Genomic DNA, 19,559 nt, shown 5'->3' with positions numbered 1-19,559 from the left:
TTTTTTTTTTTTTTTTTTTTTTTTTTTTTTGGTATATGTGTGTGTGTAGTTAAACAGTCATACTTGCAGTTTTCTGAGAGCAGAACAGTAGAGATGAAACCTGCTGTTACTAAAAACTAATTTTGGAAGGTTTAAAAATGCTGCACATTGAGATTAGAATGATAAATATGAATCATTATCCAAATAGCTTTTTATTGCTTTTAATATATTAATTCTTTGTAAAGAATCAACTGTACTGTCAATAATATTGTTCAAGATGTCATTTTTTACTTTTTTTTTTTTTTCATAACTACAAAATATAACGACAGTGGAAATATAGTTGTTTAGACATTGCTAGAGGCAGTAATGGGAAATAAAGTCCCATATTTGTTGAAATACTGGAATGACACCAGATGCCAGCACTGTCACAACACAACATAACTGGAAGCACCTCTCCATTCCCAACTGTGCAGAAGCCAACAGGGGATGCCTGCTTTGTCCTGTGGGAGCACAGCACAGCAGGTGTTGCCTGTTTAAACAGAGTGGCACAGCCTGCTTACAAGCAATATCTTGAGCTTGTCTCAAGCACAGACTGACATGAGTAATCATGGTATCAGTTCTCTATCAAGACATATGGAGCACTTCGGCTTCAAAACTTGTTACTGCTCAGTGGTGAAAGAGAAGAGAAACACCAGCAGTCCATTTCCTTACCCTACCTACAAGTTGTTGCCTAGGTAAGAAATCTAACCTTGCACCAGACAGTTTAACGAATACAGGTCGATGATACAATAAGTTTTTAACTGAGAAATCCAAGCAGACAAGAACGTGGGACCACAGTGGTCATTACATTCCATCTTCCTTAAAACAAACCATAAATTATCTGCCTCATGTACAAATGGCCACAAAAACCACCACCACATGCAGGCCACAAAAGACACTGCAGAAAAGAGAAGCAGTAATTTGTTCTAAACTATGCTTTCATAATTGCATGGAAACTACCACAAGAACAAATGACATTGCACTGGCCAATTCAGAAACTACTGCTATGCAGTAGTTTCCTCACCTTACTGAAGCAGCTTCACTCATCTTATGGTCTAGGACAACCATAAGGACTTCTACATGCTTGCTGTTTTATATGTTAGTAGCTAATCTCCAGTTTATCTGCAAGGTGAACTTAATTTACAGGCAACAGATAAAACCCAGCCTTCTGTACATAGATTAATGTACCAGTAACTCAGGAAGTGGCAAACAATGTTCACCAGAGAGTAGCAGAAAACTCAATGAAACCAAAAAGCCAAATTTGCACCTGTGTATGTCTGCTGAAATGAAAGCAAAAGATACCTCCAGTGTAGGTTAGAAGCTTGCTCCCCAGAATGATCATATGTGACATCTTTGAAGTGGTATATACCACAGATCTGTGACTCTACCGTTGTCATTTCACAGTGCAGTCTGGGAAATAAACTAATTTTCAAAATTACAGTAACAGTATATGGGGGACATGTATCTTTTGTTACACTTTTATAGTAAAGGTACTTTGTTTTTCATTTAAAAGGCTAATAAATTATCCAAAAGATAGTATGAATTATCAATATTGAATAGTAATATGCTGAAAACTCAATGCAAATTATATGCATTGTCAACCATTTCTACTAATTTTTAAAGACTACGACACTCTAATAGCAGGAAGAGCTAGGAAGGCACCCCCTTTGCTGTACTGTTGGTGTAGTGATGTTATTGGCAAGGCAGGTGAAAGCACTACAGAAATAATCCCAGGTCATTTTACTGCAAATGTTCTTTTTTACTCATCAAGAAACAATTCAGGGAAATTTGGAACTAGCCATTCAGAGACTGTAAGAGGAAGGTTTGTTCCTCCCCTCTTCCCCCCTCCAAAATAAACCTGGACTCTAGAGGGAGAAAAACATCCTGTTTTTTAGATATAGTTTAAGATAGAGCTTTCTACATGACTTACTGGTGCTAATAACTGACATTTCCTACCCACAACACATGAAGTACACCCATGATTTTAAGATAGCTGTCCATCCCAAGCTGGCTCAGAAAAAGTATTCAGGCATTAAAAGGAGCTGCACAGAGAACCTGTTATACCTTTGAAACATCTACATCAACTTCACACAAGTACCCTACAGAGTTTATCAGTGATGAAATTTTATTTTGTCTTGTGGATGTCACTTGTCCAAAGTAAACAGAAGTTTGCAAAGCTAAAGACAGATATCTAAGACTGACTCAGTCTTCTGAAGTTGACAGGAGCTACAAGTGTTGGAAAAGAACCTCCTAAAAAGGCAAAAAGAACCTCATGACACCATCTTCTGTCCCACAACTTCTGCAAAAACTTGTCACCCTATCACAGATTTATCATCAGCTTTACGTAAGTAGCATCCTAACTAGAGTTTCAGCAGCAGCAGGAGTGATGGTGTTCAGCTTTGCCCTGAAGCCCAGCTAAGAGGCTGTGACAAGAATGCCGATGCTGTGCACTTTATTATTATTATTATTATTATTACTACTACTACTACTACTACTACTACTGTTATTCTACAGCCTATAGCTCTTTGGATACTGCTGCTGCATTTGTCTAAGGCTGACATCTCTAACCTGTGCAGAGATAAAGAGGGGATCAACTCAAAGCAGCTCACTTCGGAGTCTCTGAAGGAAAAGTGCTTTCTAAAGGAAACACATTTAATGATCAATGAAGTGGGATCGATGCGTGTTCATAAACAAAAAGCTGATTTATTTATTTTTTAAATAAATCGTTAGAGCTCTTGGAAGACAGCAGACTGACGGAGATCGAGAGGCAATTACTCAATAAACCCAGGTACATAATGCAAGCATCTTCACGTTGTCAGCTCAGCCATAGTTTGAGAAAGAGTTTCTGCCTGCTCACTCAATCCTAACACGAGTCAGGTATTGCAATACGAACTGGTACAAACATATGTGCTAAGTCTTGGACTCAGAAACACGGCAACTCAGTTCTCCACTAAAACAATAGCAGCAAGCACTCTGCTTCTGTTCAGAGGTCAGGGTACAGGATTGCTGAATCAATTCCTATCTGCTGCTGGCAGCTACATCATCTCTTTCAGGGTGAACAAATTCCATGTCAAAGAGACCTTTTGCTCTGATTATTCTGACTGGAAGGCAATTCCAACTTCTTATTTTTCAGTAGTAGGAATTTTCTCCTCTCTGGCACATAGTTATTTCTTGCCAGTTCTTGTGTCAAAATAAGAGTTTTTAAGCTAGAGAACAAAGCAGTTTAAAAAGTGTTCTAGAAATAAAACTGAAAGCATTCAATTCCAAAATGCTGCTGTCTAAATCTCTAAGCATTTTTCACTGACAATTCCAATAGTGCTCTCCTTGAAAAGAAAGACTATGTAAAACTGTATAAGCTTTTTGGCTGGAAGAACAAGTCTTCAAAGTTAGGAAAGGTTAGATTTAGTGTTGTCAGCACTAACACTAATTTGGTTCTTTCTGAACACTTAATAGGATTTTTGTGTCATAATAGAAGTAGCATGTGATCATGCAAGTAGACTTGCATAAAACATATACAGACAGCTTGCAATTGCTCAAGCAATCAAACTTCTTTACCAAGAGGTTTATATGCTTGACTTGTCAACTAAGTGTCTGTCTACTAATAGATTTTTAATAACTGATTCCTGACACTTAAGAGAAAAAGCATCAGATCTTGCCATTTGCCTGACTTGACTTACTATAAAAATGGTTAATAAAAATGATTTTTTTATGGCTTTCTCTTACTGTTTCTTCTAAATAATTCACCCTCAAAAACTCTGAAAGGTTTATTTTAATCATCTTCTGTTGATTTTTTTTTTATTAGAAATTAACTAATTAGAAATTGACCAGAAAGCACACAAAGTGCCTTTGTCTGTCAAAAGCAAGCCATGTTACTTTTGTAAAAATAGATAGAAAAGGCTATGTTCATAGCCAGGAATGAAAAGAAGACCATCTTTCACAATTCTCAGATATATCAATGACTCTACGTGTGACTTTTCTGTAGCCAGCCCAAAAGAAACTTCAGTGACCATGCAGTGACAGGATAAGCAATTCTCTTGAGCTCTCAATACTGTAATTTCCAGTCCAAGGCTTCTCTCCCTCAGATAAAAACTTAATCACATTAGCTGGCATCGTAAAGAAAGATAAAATAATTCAGTTGGAAAGGACTACAGATATTCTAAACATCCACTGCTGTTATTTTCAGGGAAGAAGTCTCATGCTCAGCACAGCATCTTATGTTTTCTGTCAAAATGTAACTTTTCATCCTTCCTCACTGGTCTGGAACTTGGAAACACTCACTTGTTAAGCAGCTGCTCCTTTCCTGCCTCCTAACACCATTTTCCTGAGGTACCAGCTCAGAGTGAGGACAGCTGCTGCCCCCAGTTTGGCCATTCTGGCAGACAGCTGATATTTTCCCAGCAACGTATTAAACAAACAAACAAACAAACAAACAAAAAGGTCTACTTAAGCTCCTCTTACCTTACCTATAGCAGTACACCAGTTTCCACTTGGGAGAGGAATAAATTATATGGAATAAAAGAATTTACCAAAGAGAGTGGAAGTGGTCTTAGGGCAACTTTACAATAAAGATAAATAATAAACAATAAACAAATAAATTTCTCTTACACCTAAACCAAAATGATTATACCAGTGTTAAACATTTGAAGTCACCAGTCTGAATGCTGCAGGTCAAAGGAAAAGGTACCTGCAGGTTTCAGAACTCCAGAAGCCTTTGAATGAAACGCTCATGAGCATTTGATAATCAGCCATCAGACATCCTAGATGTAGCATATGCTACCAATCTCCTCCAACTGTAAAGAAATGTTGAGGTCTGAAAATAAAGATGAAGATTAAGCTTGTGTTCTCAAGTCATTGCTTCAGCAACCACATGCAACTACAAGATAACAGTTGTTAGCTGCTTTTTTTCTTTTAAATCATGAAGACACTACGGTTTGAGGATACCACATTTTTACACGCACACACACAGCTACCTACTTTCACATATGTTTGATGTTTCAATTCCTTCTTTTGAAGTACTTTCAATACAAAGTCTTAGGACAAATGCTTTTAGCTAAGAATATGTATTGAAGCTGGACAGGGAATTATCTGCTTGTCTTCAGAAGTGAGATTTGCTTGACTGCCACCAGATCCAATGTCTTTTTTGAAAACACTGGACCCTCTTCAGGACTATTTTCTGAAACATGAAGACTGTGGTTGCAGTGTGTTTTGTAGACACAGGCCCAGCTTTAAATCACTTTCCTATCCCACTCAGGTAAGAAACCTAAAAAATGTCTCCTATTGCCAAGAGGTTTTGCACCTGGGTCAGTGTGGAATACTTAGAAAACGTCAAATGGTACTTATCAAAGATAACTTTTAGAAAAGGAAGCACCTTTAGCCGAGTACTAACAATACATTCGAAAAGGGTCTTAAGCTTCATGCATTCAGTCCTCTTTGACCCCCAAGACTTTCTTCACTATTCTAGGGGTGGTTTTGATTATAAATTACATTTTAGACCAGAGATAATACTTCTGATTGACCCTGGTATGTACATTCCTAAAAAGGATGACTAGTTTCAACCAATTAACATTGTCTAATGGAACAGCTATTTTGCCAGAGGATCGTAGTTTGACAGTCAGTAATTATTAGAACAGTATGACAGTAATTACATGAGCTGTGAACATACCATTTCCCAAACACAGGGCAATAAATTAGAGATTGATACAGCATAATCTATCAAAAGCTGGCAGTGTTTGAAAGCTGCTTCTGCACGTTGCATTTCCCAGAAGGCACTGACTTGGAAGCAAACACTGCTCCAGTATCAGCCCTGCTGTTTCTTGTACAGTCCCCAAGTAGGACAAGAGGAAGAAGGATTTTCAGAAAACGAAACAACTGTGGTTTCAGAGATCTTTTCCTCACACTACATTTTAGACTATGACATGTTAAGACAGTGTTTTTGACAGAAAAGCTATACTGCATTTCTAATACACTCAAGTTCAGAAGCTTACAGAGAATATGCACTACAGTTTAGTTGTTACACTTGGGACACTTTTTCGTGTTCTGTATCATGCAAGTAGTTATCCTCAAATCAAAGTCAATGCCCTATATGAGTCAAGCATAAAAATATGTGGCAGGAATGAGCATCAAGCTTATTAAGCAATTCTTTGGGCAACTGTCACAAGAAGCTACACAGCCAATGTTTATTCTTCCCAGGGCTGAAAAAGTCCAGGCTTGACCCATGTCAGAGACTGAATTAAGAACTGTAACAAAAACCACAAGACCCAACAGGTTAGGCATTTCCTTAGCTCTAAAGTAGCAGTATAATAAATTTGCAAAATATTTTCCTACACAAAACCTGAACACAGCAGTCTCTAAATACAGGTTGTGGCCATTGCAATAGAACCAAACACACTGCAAAATCAACTACTGTGTTTCTATTTACTTCTACCATCTGCAAAATCAAATCAAATAGAAAAACTGTAAGGCCCAGCAACACTGAAAGTTGTAATTCAGTCACTTTATAACAACTTGTAGGCATTTAACAGGAACTGAGAAATGAGAGAATGCTACCCTGAGCTATGTATTTCCCCACATTAGCACAATTTGTTTGGAGAAGAAACTGTCATCAGTCTCAGCCACCTAAGTTACACACCTCACTCTGCATTTTGAAAGCTTCCTTACGAAATAAACCTTTTAACTGTATCTTAAAACAAAAGAGAAAAAAAAAAAAAAAACATAAGAAAAAAAAAATCAAGCCAGAAGTTTTGTCATATTGAAAAAGTAGGTTTCTGAAGTTAATCCTTCACTTTCTTTTTCCACATTATTAATATACCTTGAAGGAATTCCAAGTTATAAACGATTCCTAATTGCAGTTTCACATTTTTAAAACTGCTTTCCTAGCTCATCATTAGAAGAAATAGATTATGTACTGCACAAATGCGGCATCAGACAAAACAGCACAAACCTTTTTAGAACTTGTTTCTCCTGTAAAACTAGACATCCATTGCATTTATAAACAGGTTTCCTTTCTTTAAAACCAGGTAAGAATATCCCAAATAAAGTGATCAGTGTGACTTAAAAAAAAAAAATCACATGCATATGATTCTATCTTTTATTTCTGCCTTGCCTTTACAAAACTGACATCTTCTGGACGGATGATCCAGCTTTCAGAAAGAAATTAGAGAAGCTCAAACACTAAATAAGTCAGAGAAAGCAGCTACAATATGCTTTTACAGAGAAAGACAAACCAATGTCAGTGGCTGAGAAGTTAAACTAAGAAAGATTTTATGTTCACAGCTACTCAGCCTTCATAAAAACAGTAGCAAATTATGAAAATTACTTAAGACATCCCACAGCATCTTTTCCTTTAAAAATATCACACAAGTTGCATCTCAAATTCAGCTGAAGAGCTACAGGACTGTTGTTATACCGGTCACATTTACTACCAATATTTAGCTCAAACACAGTGTGTACAATGGTGAAAACAGAAAGAAGAAATGAAATAAAGACTTCCCTGTGTCAAATACTTCTAAATGGTGTACAATTTCAGTGAAGATTTGTCTTTTATTATTTTGCTTTTTAACTAGTGGGATTATTTTGGTCTCTTTATGGTAGCAAGCTCTGTTTTGTAGCAAACTTTATCCTATAACCTCCTCCCTCCCCCCAAGCCTGACATAGTAACTGGACGTTAATGCCAAAGCGGACATAACTAACTAGGGTTTACTCCGAAGTATGAGTTTGCAACAGATGCTCTATGACCTAAATCAATGAATTTATTTGGATATTCTAAGCTGCTCCAGGGAACAGGCTCAAGCCAATTTCATGATACTTTTTAAAGCTTTCTTCCCACCAAACACAGCAACTATTTTGAAGTCCTGCAGCGTATAATCATTTATTTTGAAAACAGAAAAACTGGAAGATAAACCATGCTACTAATTCACAAAATTATGTCAGAATATTATCAAAATAAAACAGATAGTGTTTGAAATTACTAAATCCTTTATGGTATAAGGGAAAAATTTACATATTGTTGACTGGTTTTATTTCATGTTTCATTTTTTATTTCTAGTTCAAAAGGAAATACATGAAAATAATTTTCCCATAGCTTTAACACTTACTCATCTTAACTGCAGGTACTATGCATCTTTCATGTATGTATTATCTATACATAGAACTTAAGGTGTTTGTCAAACAAATATATTTTGCTGATACCAATTTTTCCGCTACTCACAATTCTTTTAATTTTAAAAGACACTGACATTCCTGGAACTTTGCCAGGTCAAGCATCTGCACTACTGAATATAGCCTGCTTTCAAAACTAAGCCCTTAAGCTGTTTCCTGAAACAGGATGCATTTGTCTACAGAATGAATGTATATTTATTTTACTATAAAATGCTTACCAAAAAAAATAAAAAATCCCACCCTTCCACACTTGGGGCAACTAGCTGTATATTTCTCTCAGGGGCTTAATGCAATGACAGCAGTAGCTAAAAAAAGAAAAACATTCATAATTTGTAAAGTCTGTGTAGAATTCTAACTGTAAGTAATTCAAAGAATCACTGTGAATATAGTTTCTTACCAGATGCTTGCTGGTAAGAAAAAACAAGTAAGTAGCAAAATGGTTGCCCCTTTTGTCATTGATACACTACCATAGCACAGGCACAAATAAAGTAATTATCATTGTAACCTTTTTACAGTACACAGCAAAAACCCTTCGCAATTTCTTTTTAAATAGAATTAACTGGATTCAATTTGGTCTAAAATGTAGCAAACCACAGTCTCAGAACAGTGTGGTTTGTCTTTTAAAGTTCACTGAAAATTAAACGTAGAATTTCCTGGTGTACTACTAATCAGACGGTAAGTAGCATTAGTGTACAATTGCAACAAATTGGCAGTAACATAAGCAGGGAAATAATATAAAAGATTTTCTTAAAAAGAGAAGTTATTGACTTTATTTAGAAATAAACAATATAAATAATATTTACTGAAGACTATGTTCTTCTACATACCACATGTATTCTTTACATTTAATTTTGTGTGTTGCAAGAATCAGGGTGCTTCAAAGCTGGTAGTGTATAAAATCAAAATAGGTAGATTTTTAAAAGAAAAAGTTTTTTATTTTGAAAGTCCTACCTAATGGAAGAGCCTACATGACCATTTGAGGATGTGTGGCACTCAACATCATTCAAGACAAAACCATAAAGCTCAAATAACATTGCTGATCTGTACAAACTGACTGTAAACAACTCTCATAATGGGCTTGTCTTCAAGAGAAAAATCACAGTATTATTCAAATACAGCTATAGTGTGAGTGCTGTTCATGCATTCTTTAGAATACCTGTTCTTCTGCAGGGAAGACAGGAGAGAGCTTTTAACTCAAAATGACTTCCTAATCAAGGAGTTTAGGCTGATGTTTCAGTTGATACAACTTAGCAATGGATAATATCAAATTCACAGAGCTGGCACACATCAGTGTTAAAGAGAGCACCATTCAATTTTTTAGGTAAAATTATTTGACGCAAAACTGTTTTAAGTTTTACTCTCCAATTTTTACTGCAGTGTAAAAATCAAAACACCAACCCACAGAACTTCAGTGTTTTTCCTAAATGTTTTTTGCCGGTCTCTCCTGTTCCATTCTCCTCTGCCACATTTTAACAAGGAATGCTTATTTACACCCACAACCTGCATCATCACACATTAGCTAAGATTGAACAAACAATTCCCTAGGTTCATTCCCACATATTCATCCACATCAGAGTCTAAAAGGAGTTTGTACTTCCTCAGCATAAAACTTTTTGTCCCGGGAAGAAATAAAACTTACTGTGGCTCTCAGCACTTTCAAAAGATCAAATAAACAATTTGAAAAGTAATTTTGATTTTTTAGAGTTGTCATTGTCTTAAGCCAAGTTCTATTTGTAAATTTGTAATCTTTACTTCTGTATTATGTTTTGAAATGGGCAACAGGTAGACAAATAACATATTATGAAGTTATTTGTAGTAGTTGTTGTCAAAAGATTCCTAATGGAAGCTAGGGACCTGATTTTGTGACTCTTAATTGTACATTCATATGGCTTCACAGAACCGGCTACTTAACCTCCATGCCAATTCATATGCCATGAACATCATCATTGATAGCATACCAATACCTTGTCAGCCCTCAGAACAATTTCCCAAGGGCATTCAAAGAGATGACTGAAATGGATACACTGAGCACCACAATATGCTGTGCATCTACTATCACATTAAGGAGGAAATCATTAGTTTGAATCGTCTGGTTTGTAGAAGATTGGTTCAGATTTTTCACCGAAATATTAACCAGTTGGATTCATACACTTTAAGAAACATCTAACAGATATGAAGAAGGGTATAGAGTGGTGGGGTTGACACTAAAATGTGGCAAGTGAGCTCCTAAGAAGACCAATTATAGTTTTGCTAACTTGTGCATTAAGAAGTTTGTATTCATAATACTGCTTTCAAGCATTTGAAACAGAATATTTGAATATTAGAATATTAGAATATTTGAACAGAAATAAAGAGAGTCTGACATAATTTTCTCCCTCTTAGTTTATTATCTTTTCATACACATTCCAAAACATTAAGCTTCCAGTCTGCCTTAACACGCAGAATGAGCAGCTTTTGGAACACAGTTTCTTGTACTGCTGGAAGCCCGCAGCTTAACTTGCAAAACAGCTCCAACCCACAGCATACCCATAACCATTACCATAAAGCAGTTATCCATTAGTGTGGTGAGCAGAGCTATTAATTATAAGAAATACTATTAAAAATTTAAATTAAATGTCATGGTATGTTTGCACGCATGATTTCAGATGGGAGAGCATTTAATGTCATTTCAAGATGACCTAGAAATAAACTGTGGAATGAAAACACTGTTATCAATCCTCTTCAGAGCTAGATTCATCTTCCTGGTCAGAGAGCTCAGCAACAGGGAATCGCAGGATGGCTGCCACCCCTGTCAGCTGGCCAAGCTGCTCGCCAGACACATGAAGGCTGGAGAAAATGCGCACCGTGCCCATGTTGTCCCGTACACTATCTACCAATTTAACATACCGGGCACGCGTAGCCACATCCTGGTGCCGGAAAAGCTCATCACTGATCAACAAGGTATCAATGGCCATGGCTTCATTGGCCTTCTCTACATGTTTCAAACCGTAAAAAGCCCGGTCAGGCTCATGCTGCAGCATTTTATAGAAGTCATCTAAGGCTTTGACTTCACCCGCTGCCTTAGTGTCAGAGAGACGGCTAGTTACAGCTGGGTCACAAAGGGCCTCCTTCAGTGCGTACTTATGTCCTGACGATGAGTGCACCTAGAAAAAAACAAAGTCAAAGATAGTATTCTTGAATAAAACACTGTTTTCTTGATTAACCAATCACAAACAGCTTCCACTACACACGTTTATCTTGCTAATAATTGATTTGTCTCTTCCTTGAAACCTACATGACTCTTTTCTTGCAAGAACTTCTCTCCTGCAAACAAAAGCCTAACACAAATGCCTTAAACTACATTTTATGTATAGTAAAGATGATTCTCTTCTTCAAAGACTGCCTTAAATATGAAGGATGCTGTAGGCAGTACACTAGGTAGGAGCACCTGAAACCACTGAGAAATGTAAGCATCTTCATTTCAAAGCATTCAAGAAGAAGAATCCCTCTTAAGATTCTTCAATCTTGCGAAAGCACCAAGTCTTGCATAACTGCGTATTTCTATGGTTGTAAAACTATGAAGTACATTAAAACCTTTCACCCATATCATCATTTTTCTATAAATGCAAAAGGCTACTTCTTTGTGCAATTTCAGAGTCCTAGGTTTTGTGATGATTAAGCACAGTACCCCCATTTTACATGTCTGCTCTAAATTCAGTGTAAGGTTAAAAAAAAAAAAAAAAAAGCAATCAACCAATGAGGGATGAAAAGATTATTCAGACTATAATATTATCTATTTATTACAAAACTAAGAGCAACATTATCTAACCTATACCACATCCAGATACTTCTTTTTCTCTTTAAAAAGAGAGAAAGCTGTTATTAAACATGATGTTACACAGTATGGCAGACTAAAACAGTTAAACTGTTTTTCAACTTACATTTAATGTTCAGTTAAAGATAAAATGCATTTTTATTGGTAGATTAAAATATTTAATATTTTATCTACTTCACTTTAAGGAATCCTAGGAAAGAAACATGCCTACTTCTTGGATAACTCCCTTTGTATATATATTTGGGAAGCATGAGAATAATTTGTTCTGAAGAATCGTTCTGACAAAGTTATTTTTCTCTACTAAGTGAATTATTTCCCCATCATCCTTTTAAATCTCTTCTGTTACCACATACAGTTCTTAAACCACTTTGTATGTATTTGAGAGACAATATAGCTCCTTACCTGTAGGAACTTGGACCTGTTCTCCAGCAGAAGCTTGTTGTCAGTCTTGACTGCCTGCTGGAACATATAGTCACAAAACTGCTCCCGCACGAAGCCTGGGCTGGCCACCAGTACACACTTCACCACCTCGAAGTTGATGTGCCGCTGGATGGCCTGCACCACCTGTTCGTAAAACCTCTCCAGGGCCCGGTCGTGCTGACTGCAGTTCCCTTTCCGCTTGCGCGGGATGTTCACCTCCACCTTCGCGCGGGTGAGGGTCATACTGGGGGTGACCAGGCAGACGTGTGCCAGTCCCTCCTGCATGACGACGGCTGCCACGTCCGCGCTCCAGGCCGGGTCGCAGGCCTGCTCAATGCGCTCCAGCACCACACTGTCCCACTGCTTCTTTGCCAGCGTGAACTGCCGGTTGGGCTCCAGCTCGATGGTGTGGTAGGCCCCCATCTTGACATACTCGTTCTCCTGGATGTTGGTGCCCTTGACCCGCAGCTGGCAGGCCTGCGAGTCGAAGTCGATGGCCTCCACGCAGAGGGTGAGGGTGGTGCGGATCCGGTTGCTGCCCACGCTGCCCGTGGCCGACTCGGTCTGCACCTTGCGGATGGTGGAGGCCCGCAGGCTGTCACCCACCTGCAGCAGGTTGTAGGTGTGCCACATGTCCTCGGGCTCCTCGGGGATCAGCGTCACCTGCCCCGCGTTGTCCTTCTCCAGGTCCTTCCTCACCAGCTTCATCCTGACGGCGCCAACGGCACACGAGGCTTCCCTGCAGCCGCGGCGGCGGACCAAGACGGGATGACGCCGGGACCTGCGGGCTGCCGGGCGGCTGGAGGCCCACGGCGGGCGGCTGGAGGCCCACCCGGTGCCTGGAAGCCTTCCCCGGGCGGCCGGAGGCCCGCAGCGGGTCCCTGGAGGCCTACCCCGGCGACACCGGTCCCCCGGCCCCGGCCCCTCGCCTCACCTCACCCGCTGCGCATGCGCAAACACCACCTACGAGCGCCGGCGCCGTCCTAAATGGCGCCGGCAGGACGGCCGCCGTCCGCCCGCCCGACGCGCATGCGCAACGCTGTCCCCCGCCGGCAATACCCGCAGAGATGGCGCATGCGCGCAGGGGGATGGGTGGGCAACGGGGAGGCGGTGAGTGGGCGCCCTGAGGGCTGAGGGGCGGGCGGGGTGCGCGGCGGTCACTGTCGCCTCTCGCTAGACAGATCGTACCCCCACCCCCCACCTCCGGCGGTACTTTCCCTCTCTGGGTCTTTACAAAGTACGATTCAAGCGCCTCTATCGCGGTGCATCGCGCTCAGGAGGCTGAAAAACCACAACAGTGTCAACAACGAAATCGTTGTGGCTGTGTGGGGTGCGGAAGGTCGTGGGTACAGATGAGGGAGGTGAGGGAAGTACAGCTAAGTAGATGGCCGGTTTCCTCGCAGTGGTAAGTGTACTTGGCACTTAAAAAAGCCACACTTAAAACTCACAGAGGACAGGCAGTGTTGTCACCTGTTGACGCATAAAAGGATGGGGAGACAGCATTTACACCGTGCTATGAAAATCAGCCCAAGGCAACACCAGAACACAAACTTGTTTCGACATTGCTCTTAGAAAAAAGAGATACAGCTTAGAGGTTTGAGTAAAGCTTATGCTATCTTTCCACACATTCTAACTTCAGTTACACTTGAACAGGTATGAAAACTTGAGCTGCATTCTGAACCTTCTGGTGGTTTCAATCAGAATAAGATAGTCTGAGAGAAGCATCAGAGGCGGCATGTTTCATATGAAATCTGATGTTGACACGTAAGTAAGAAACCCAGTAAACTATCAAGATTACGTGGATTAGTTCAATGATCCTTACACAGAAAAGGGACCTGACAACTAGACAACTCAATGTGCAGCACAGACAAATTCAACAGACTACCAACTGACATAAAAGCGATAATGCCATGATGCTGCTTATTTTGAAATTGTGTGTGGTACTGAACACTGCTTTAGAAAGAATGGTGCAAATTTAGAAAGAATGATGGAAAAATAATGGAAAATAGAAGAATATTTGTGTGAATAAAAATTGGGAAGAATGTCTGTATGAATACAGATTGGGAAGAATGAAAATACCTGAGAAAGTTGACAAATTAATATGTCATGATAAGTGATTCCAGGCAACTGGAACAGATAAAGTAAGTTTTGAAACTTGATGATGTATATATGGTCAGTCATAACTGGAGAAGCAAAAGATCATCCTCTTACAGATGAGAAGGTGGCAAATATGAGTTTATTAACAGGAAGTTTCTTTCTTTTTTTTTTTTTTTTTAAGAAAAAAATTGAAAGGCTTTGGACTTAATGATTAATCAATTTAATGAGATACAAGACTAGAGCGAGCAAAAAATCATCCCCTATCTCCCATTACAATGTAATTTATGTAAATAATATAAATTTATCTCAAGTATCTAGCACTGGCCAGTGGCTGAAACAGGACACTGAACTCAGATTTGGCCCAGTAACATGCATTCAGTGTTTCTAATCTTGATACTGATGTAAAAACAATTTTATCAGATATTACATAAGAGGATTTATTTGTGAGACCTCAGACTTTCTTCCTGTGAGTACACATGCTTAACTCAGTTAGCATGAATAGTTTCACAGAAGGAAACTGGACCACCCAAGGGAATATAACATAAGCACACGCATAATTATTTGTTTAATTTGGGCTTGTGCGTACTAATAAATTTGTATTAACATTTTGTGGCTGATGTAGAAAGAGTGTATTTAGGTTTCCCTTAGGAGTTCCTTTTACTTGTCTCTGTAGATACTGCATGGTGCCTTCAAGGTGAGTTTTCTTGTCTACCTTCTTTGTGATTACGGAATTGTGGTGGTAGACCTTATGCCATTCTTTAAATATAACTACCTATAGTGCATTCCCCATTAATATTTTTCTTCTTTTGATGTTGTTTATAAACTTTTCTCCAGTTGTTGGTGCCAGTCTAATTTTAATAAGCAGCCTCACATCCTTGCAGATACTATGTATTGATATGTATATATCAATATATATATGTATATATATGATACTAAGTATTTCACTTAAAGGTTAAAAGTTGGCTTCCAGTACTAATAGAAAATAAGTGTTTAGCTCATTCAGGGAGGTGACCTGCTGCTAAGCATAAACACAGTTGCTGCATTAACAACAACAAAAAAAAAAGACAATATGCAAAAATCCAAGGGTTGCCACTCGACATATTAAATTGTTTTGTAGAGACATTTTGAGATTCACTTAAGTCTTTTCTCAAAAAAAATAATGATGAGACTTTATACACTTATGAACAAAAGCAATATCCACAAATATTTAGTGGCAATAGTAGACTTATGTTATTCACAATTAGCAAGAAGGTGTAATTCACAATTAGCGAAAACATTGTCACCTTATAAAGGAAAACATTTACTAGATGATGGTGCTTTGCCTGCTCTAGTAAAATAAGTGACCTGTGGGTATTGTTGTTTGTTCAAATGTCAGAGAGTGAGCAGTAGAAAAATGACATCTCAAAAAACTTAAGAATCATATAACTATGTTTGTAAGTTCATACTAACTTTGTTAATGTCAGAGAGATGTGAACTTGACCTTGGTAGAGTCAAAACAAGAAAATATTTGTAACTTCAGCATAAAAGTTTTGAATGAGATTGTATGTTCCAGTCTTGGTAAAAAACTAAGACTAGGTGAAGAATCTGAGAATTCACGCAATTTATCACTTAAAAATGAGATGCTAATAATTGCAGGAATTCATCACCCATTTTCAGAACTTTCTAAGCATGGTACAGGACAAGAATGGCAATAGCAGGTATTCACAGAGGTTTTAGAGCCATGCTGTTTTTTTTGTAAGGTTATTGTTTTGAAAAACATGATACAGACATACATCAAGTCTTGATCAGCTGCTTTATGAAGAAGGGTTGTTTTTTGGGTAAGGCGAGGTGATGTTTTTAGCAACTGGAACATCCTCCTCCCCCCACCCGTTATAGCTGGAACCATGCAAACACATTAGAGTCCTAGATAACAAAAAAAGTGGGAAAAAATCTGAAATAGGGGGAACTCTGATGAGACATTTTGGATGTCACTGTTGCAAGAGCAGACAGAGATAAAGGTAGAGAACAAATCTACGTTTCCATTCTTTCCTCTCACTACATACTTATGCAGGCTCTGGACAGAAACAGCTTCCTTTTCTATGAAAAAGGAAGTTCTAAAGTTCTGTCTTCATGATTTATTGCTATTTTCTATAATAAAGATGAGTACTTAATAGAAATGACATGATCATCACCAACAAGGAAAGAAAGAATTCCAGGAAGGAGCAAGCTAAGCGTAAAAATATAGTTCAAGAAGTGTTAAAAAATAGTGGAGCCCCTCTGGCTAGATTTCTTCCTTCCTCTTCTTTTGAGTAGGACTGGAGGAAGCTTCAGCAGATCCCTAGTCAAACCACTTACACTGAAGCCAAAGGTGAAAAAAACCTTTTAAACATCCCTAACCGTGATTACTCAAATTCATCAAGTCTTCTAGTGAAGGTGAATAGGTAGTTTTTTAAAGTAGTCTGTTCTAGTGATTCATTACCTGATGAGTAAGAAAGTTCTTTTGAACATTCCTTACATTTTTTGTCCAGTGAGTTACCTTGATTTTCCCTTGTCCTTCCTTGGACATTCATTAAGTGCTTTATATTAAACTTTCTATATGGTATATGTTGGTTTATAGAGTGCGTACTCTCATAAAACATTGACATTTGGAAAAATGTTCTCAGGTAATAGTAAAAATGTATATTTGAAACACCCAACACTTCACACATCTCTGTCCTAAATAAGCACGCCTGATTTCTTCAGTCTTTCTTCATTGCTTGCATTTCCTCAACTATCAGGCTTGTTGCTTCTCTGTGCACTCTTGCCCATTTGTTTGCATTTGTCACAGACTTCCTTTACCTCTGGATTCTCAGAAGCCTCACCAATACCAAGCTGAATTAAAAAAAAAAAACAAAAACACGTATAGATACTGAAACATACACCTCTATGCACTTCCTTTATTCTAGTTTGGTTTTGACTGCTACGATATTTGATTTCTTTTTCCTAAGAAAGAGAAGCATGTTATTAATTTGTATTTATTCTTATTCCACTGTAATTCTAAATTTACTTGTCCATATCTTTATGATATTGGCCTATTTATATATGACTTTCTCGTATTTATGTGAGACAATTTGAATCCTGTTCTTGATATCTGTAGTGCCTCTTTTTATTTTTAAGCATGTTCTCTTTCACACCAACTTTTTTTTTACTCGTATATTTACACGAGTAAGCTTCTGACAGATTTGGACAGGACCAACCCTTGAGATGTGTTCCTACCTGACAATAAGCTTTTATTTTCTTTTTTCTTTGTGGTAAATTATCTGCTGGTATTACCAGTGACAACTTTGCAAGCCTGAAAAAGAACTTGTGGCACACCAAATTGTTGCCACTTTGCAGAGTACCCTATGTAAAGCAACACAAACATATTTTGGAGAACATTGTTCTCTAATAAAAGCAATAAAGACATCTATGAACAAGGGCTAGATATGACACACCAAATACTACATTCAGATTTTCACATGCTCATGCTGTGTTTGCACAATAAGCAAAGTGGAGAGGAAAAAAACCCTTGTCTTGCCTTTTCCCCACTTGCAGTTGCCTGCATTCTAATGATTCTTATGAAATTGATTTCTTCCTCTGCACTGACTCAGGTTCACTGTCTGCTAGTTGCTAGCTCAAGAGCTGCTGCGGAAGCTCAGTGTCAAAGCTTGCAAATATGTGAATCCCAGCGTTGCCTTAACCTCTTTCCCACTCTTTGGATTCCCCTGGTTTCAGATCCAAAGCGTTACTACACACTGACTTGCCGTGGGCGGGGGAATGGTACTTGTCCTATTTGTTTTATTAAAAAGAAAATAAACTTCTAACAACAAATGAAACCCTAAAAGGCAGTATTACATATTCTAACTCCGGATGAACTCATGTTTCAGAAGTTAGCCGGGTAGTTAACCGTTTCCTTACTTCCCCTTTTACCACTCAGAACATCTGAAATAAGGAGGAAGAGCTGTCCTAATTAAAAAAGCGTTGCAAGGTACACCTCTTTTCCCCACGGCAGCGCCAGTTACAGTACTTCTCACCCATTCATCCTCCTCTAGCAGTACAACCCCAACACCCCGCGGGGTTAGGACAGTTTTCAGGGATGGAAGCTGCCGGACAAACACCAAAGAGCTCCCCCACGATCCGACAGGAGAGCTGTAGGGCAGGGGGGTGCCGGGGAACCGGGGAGGGGGACACGCGGTCCCCGGGGCCGCCAGCCCCCAAAAGTTTCACTCCCCTCCCGGAGGGAGGGAGGGAGGGAGAACCGCTTTCGGGACCTGGCTTCTCCAGACGGGAGCCGGGGGTGCTTTCCTCACCTGTCAGCATCCAGCAGGAGGCGGCCATGCCTGGAGCCGGGGGCCGGGAGCCCGGGGCTGGGGCGGGGGCGACGGGAGCGGTCCGGCCGCCGGCGCTGCCTGCGGGGCGAGTGGAGGGAGCCGGGCGCTCCGCGCCTCCCGCCCGCCTCGCAGCCGAGTCAGGCATTTCCTGTTTTGTTATTCGGCCTTTCTACGTTTTTTTTTTTTTTTTCTTCGCATCAAGAGGAATTTCGCCTCTCCTCCCCCCCCCCCCACGCGCGCCGCCTTCCTCCCACTCACCCACCCCCCAAGACCTCCGAGCCTTGGAAACCCCCCGCATGGAGCTCGCCCCATGCTAAGATGTACAAATAAAGCCAAACCTGTCCCCACCCTCTAAGCCTCCGGCTGCAGCCTCCGGAGAGCGGAGCAGACCTTAAAGGGGCATCTGCCCGCTCGTAATTAATTAGTAAATTTCTCCCGCCGGCCAGCTCCCCTCCCGGTAGGGCAGGAGAGAGCTGGGCGTGCTCTGTCCCCCTTCTCAGCAGGAGAAAAACATCGTTGAGGTAGGGGTTGTGTTTGGCTAGCCGAGTTTGATTCTCTTACATCACCTCTTAAAAATGCACTCTACGGCTGGTAGTTTGCTTGTAGGAGGAAGCCAGCCACTCTCTCCCCGTTCTCTGCGGCTGTGAAGGTGCAGTAACCAACCCTTCAGGCAGAGAACGACTTTCCCAAGTCTTCCAGTCCCCCCTGCACGTTGCGGAGAGGAA

The 19,559-nt window shown here is 39.7% G+C and overlaps 2 protein-coding genes across 2 annotated transcripts in view; both read right to left on the bottom strand.

Annotated features, from left to right (window-relative positions):
• The window catches only part of ITGA1 (integrin subunit alpha 1), a 78,191-nt gene extending 59,183 nt beyond the window's left edge, over positions 1 to 19,008 (bottom strand). The window contains exon 1 of the mRNA XM_032206115.1: positions 18,814 to 19,008. Within this exon, the coding sequence (XP_032062006.1) occupies positions 18,814 to 18,979 (166 nt within the window). The 5' untranslated portion in view covers positions 18,980 to 19,008. The remainder of the gene's footprint in view (positions 1 to 18,813) is intronic.
• PELO (pelota mRNA surveillance and ribosome rescue factor) lies at positions 10,540 to 13,361 on the bottom strand. Its single transcript, XM_032206116.1, has 2 exons — positions 12,392 to 13,361; positions 10,540 to 11,318 (listed from the first exon to the last, which is right to left on the bottom strand). Exons 1-2 carry the CDS (start codon positions 13,115 to 13,117, stop codon positions 10,887 to 10,889), a joined length of 1,158 nt encoding a protein of 385 aa, XP_032062007.1. The 5' UTR covers positions 13,118 to 13,361; the 3' UTR covers positions 10,540 to 10,886.
• Positions 19,009 to 19,559: the final 551 nt, after the last annotated feature.

The sequence above is a fragment of the Aythya fuligula genome, chromosome Z (genome assembly GCF_009819795.1).
Source record: "Aythya fuligula isolate bAytFul2 chromosome Z, bAytFul2.pri, whole genome shotgun sequence".
Lineage (NCBI taxonomy): Eukaryota > Metazoa > Chordata > Aves > Anseriformes > Anatidae > Aythya > Aythya fuligula.
This window is presented reverse-complemented; position numbering and strand designations above follow the sequence as displayed.